Source organism: Chenopodium album, chromosome 5, assembly GCF_948465745.1.
Source record: "Chenopodium album chromosome 5, dcCheAlbu1.1, whole genome shotgun sequence".
In the NCBI taxonomy this organism is placed as follows: domain Eukaryota; kingdom Viridiplantae; phylum Streptophyta; class Magnoliopsida; order Caryophyllales; family Amaranthaceae; genus Chenopodium; species Chenopodium album.
Window position 1 is genome coordinate 64,914,733 of NC_137838.1, and position 2,295 is coordinate 64,917,027.

At 36.1% G+C, this 2,295-nt stretch overlaps 1 protein-coding gene across 1 annotated transcript; it reads left to right on the top strand.

Moving 5' to 3' along the window:
* Positions 1 to 318: 318 nt before the first annotated feature.
* LOC145633007 (uncharacterized) lies at positions 319 to 1,449 on the top strand. Its single transcript, XM_081685320.1, has one exon. It carries the CDS (start codon positions 319 to 321, stop codon positions 1,447 to 1,449), a length of 1,131 nt encoding a protein of 376 aa, XP_081541446.1.
* The last annotated feature ends 846 nt before the right edge of the window (positions 1,450 to 2,295 follow it).

Genomic DNA, 2,295 nt, shown 5'->3' on the forward strand with positions numbered 1-2,295 from the left:
AGACAAGGTGATCCTATGTCTCCTCTTTTATTTGTTATTGTGATGGAATACTTATCCAGATTATTGAAGAAAATTGGGAAGATGAGAAGATTCAAATATCACCAAAGGTGTAAGGAGCTTGCCTTAAACCATCTGATTTTTGCTGATGATTTGATGCTATTTTCTTATGGGAATATTGAGTCAGTAAAGCTCCTTATTAAAGCTCTTAAGACCTTTGAAGCTAGATCTGGTCTGCAAGCTAATATTGAGAAAACTGCAATCTATTTTGGCAATGTTCAGCAAGCTGATCAAGACAGTATTCTGGGCTAATCTGGTTTTATGAAGGGTGACATGCCTTTTAGGTATTTAGGGATTCCCTTAAATGCCAAGTATCTGAAGATGGTGGACTATGATAGCTTGATTGATAAGATGCTGGTTAGACTTCATTGCTGGAGTAGCAAAAACCTTTCTTATGCAGCTAGGGATACCCTCATCAATGCAGTGCTGATGAGTTTGCATACTTATTGGGCTCAATGTGTCTTGCTTCCCAAATCAGTCATTGATAGGATTAACCAATTATGCAGAGCTTTTCTTTGGAGTGGTAATGTTGTTCTGTCCATTACCCCTCCAATTGCTTGGGATTGGTGCTGCACACCTAAAAAGGCAGGTTGTCTTGGTATCAGGGATTGCAGAATGTGGAATAAAGCTGCTCTAGGCTCTTATGTTTGGAAGATTACCAAGAAAACTGATTCCTTATGGGTTAAATGGGTTCACTCAGTGTACATTAAAGGAGCTAACTGGTGGGATTATATCCCAAAGAAAGATGCTGGGTGGGCTTGGAAATTATTATGCAAAGTTAAAAATGGGTTGAGACATGGGTTTGAATCTAAAGGCTGGCTGAATAATAAGTTCAAAATTAGTGATGGTTATCATTGGTTGCAGGGTGATCTGGATAAGGTTCAATGGCATAAATGGGTTTGGAATCACTTCAATATCCCAAAGCATACCTTTATTGTGTGGCTTGATGTCCTGGGGAAGCTTAAAACTAGAAACAAATTGTTTCAATATGGGGTGAGTAATAGCAGTGATTGCTTGCTCTGTGGTGATGCTGTGGAGAACTACAGTCATCTCTTTTTTTCATGCAGTTTCAGCAGGAAGGTGTTGAAGGCTGTCTCTCAATGGATTGGGTTTGACAAAGATCAGGTTGATATTCTGCACACCTGGAAACTTTGGAAAGCTGAGGGTAAGAACCATATTCAGAAGAACTTGATTCTTGCTAGCCTGGCTGCTGTTGTTTACATTATTTGGATAGCTAGAAATCATGCTTTGTGGCATAATGCTGTTCTCCGGCCTGAGTTTGTTGCTAAGGTCATTAGAAGGGAGATGGTGATTAGAGGGCAGCATCTTATCAACCACACTTGGACAACTGCTGACTGTAGATGGCTCCATCAGCTTAAAAGTAGGATTTAGTTGTCTTGAAATGTATGTTGGTTTGTTTGTTTGGGGTTTGTGTGTTGTATGTGCAGGTTCTGGTCTCCCTATGCCCTTCCTAGAAGGTACCAAGGGTATCTAAATCTGGTTTTTCTTGGTCTTGTGTGTCCTGGTACCCTTCCTAGAAGGTGATCAGGATCCCTTGACTTAGTTGGGGGGTGGTTGCCTTTCTTTTTAGGCTTGTGTAGTTTGGAGTTGTCCTGTCTTGACAGGGTGTATTATTTGTACATTTGTACAGTTTTTGATTTATAATACTTTCTTACTTTCCAAAAAAAAAAAAAAAGAATCAAATAAAAGTCAAACACACTAGAACCAATCTTTTTTAATAACATGAAAGTTAAACACACTAAAACAAAGCGTTTTAAATCAAATAAAAGTCAAGCACATTCACACAAATTTTTTTTAATCAAATGAAAGTCAAACCATTTAAACAAAGTTTTTTAAATCGAATGAAGGTCAAATGCATTTAAAGAAGCTAATTAAATCAAATGAAAGTGAAACACATTTAAATAAAGGTTTTTCATTTAAATGAAAGTCAAAAACATTTAAACAAAGCTTTTTAAATAGAATTAAAGTCTATTTAATTCAACGAAGCTAACTAAATCAAATGAAAGTCAAACACATTTAAACAAAGCTTTTTCAATCAACTAAAAGTTAAACACATTCAAACAAAGGTTTTTAAATCAAATGAAAGTTAAATACATTCAAACAAAGCTTTTTGAATCAAATGAAAGTCAAACACATTCAAACAAAGCTTAGCTTGTTGAATTGAACGAATCTCAAATGCATTCAACGAAGCTAATTCAATCAAAAAAAAGTGAAAAA

Coding starts and splice junctions, on each gene's coding strand:
- LOC145633007 (XM_081685320.1), top strand. CDS start 319: ATGAAGGGTGACATGCCTTTTAGGTATTTAGGGATTCCCTTAAATGCC.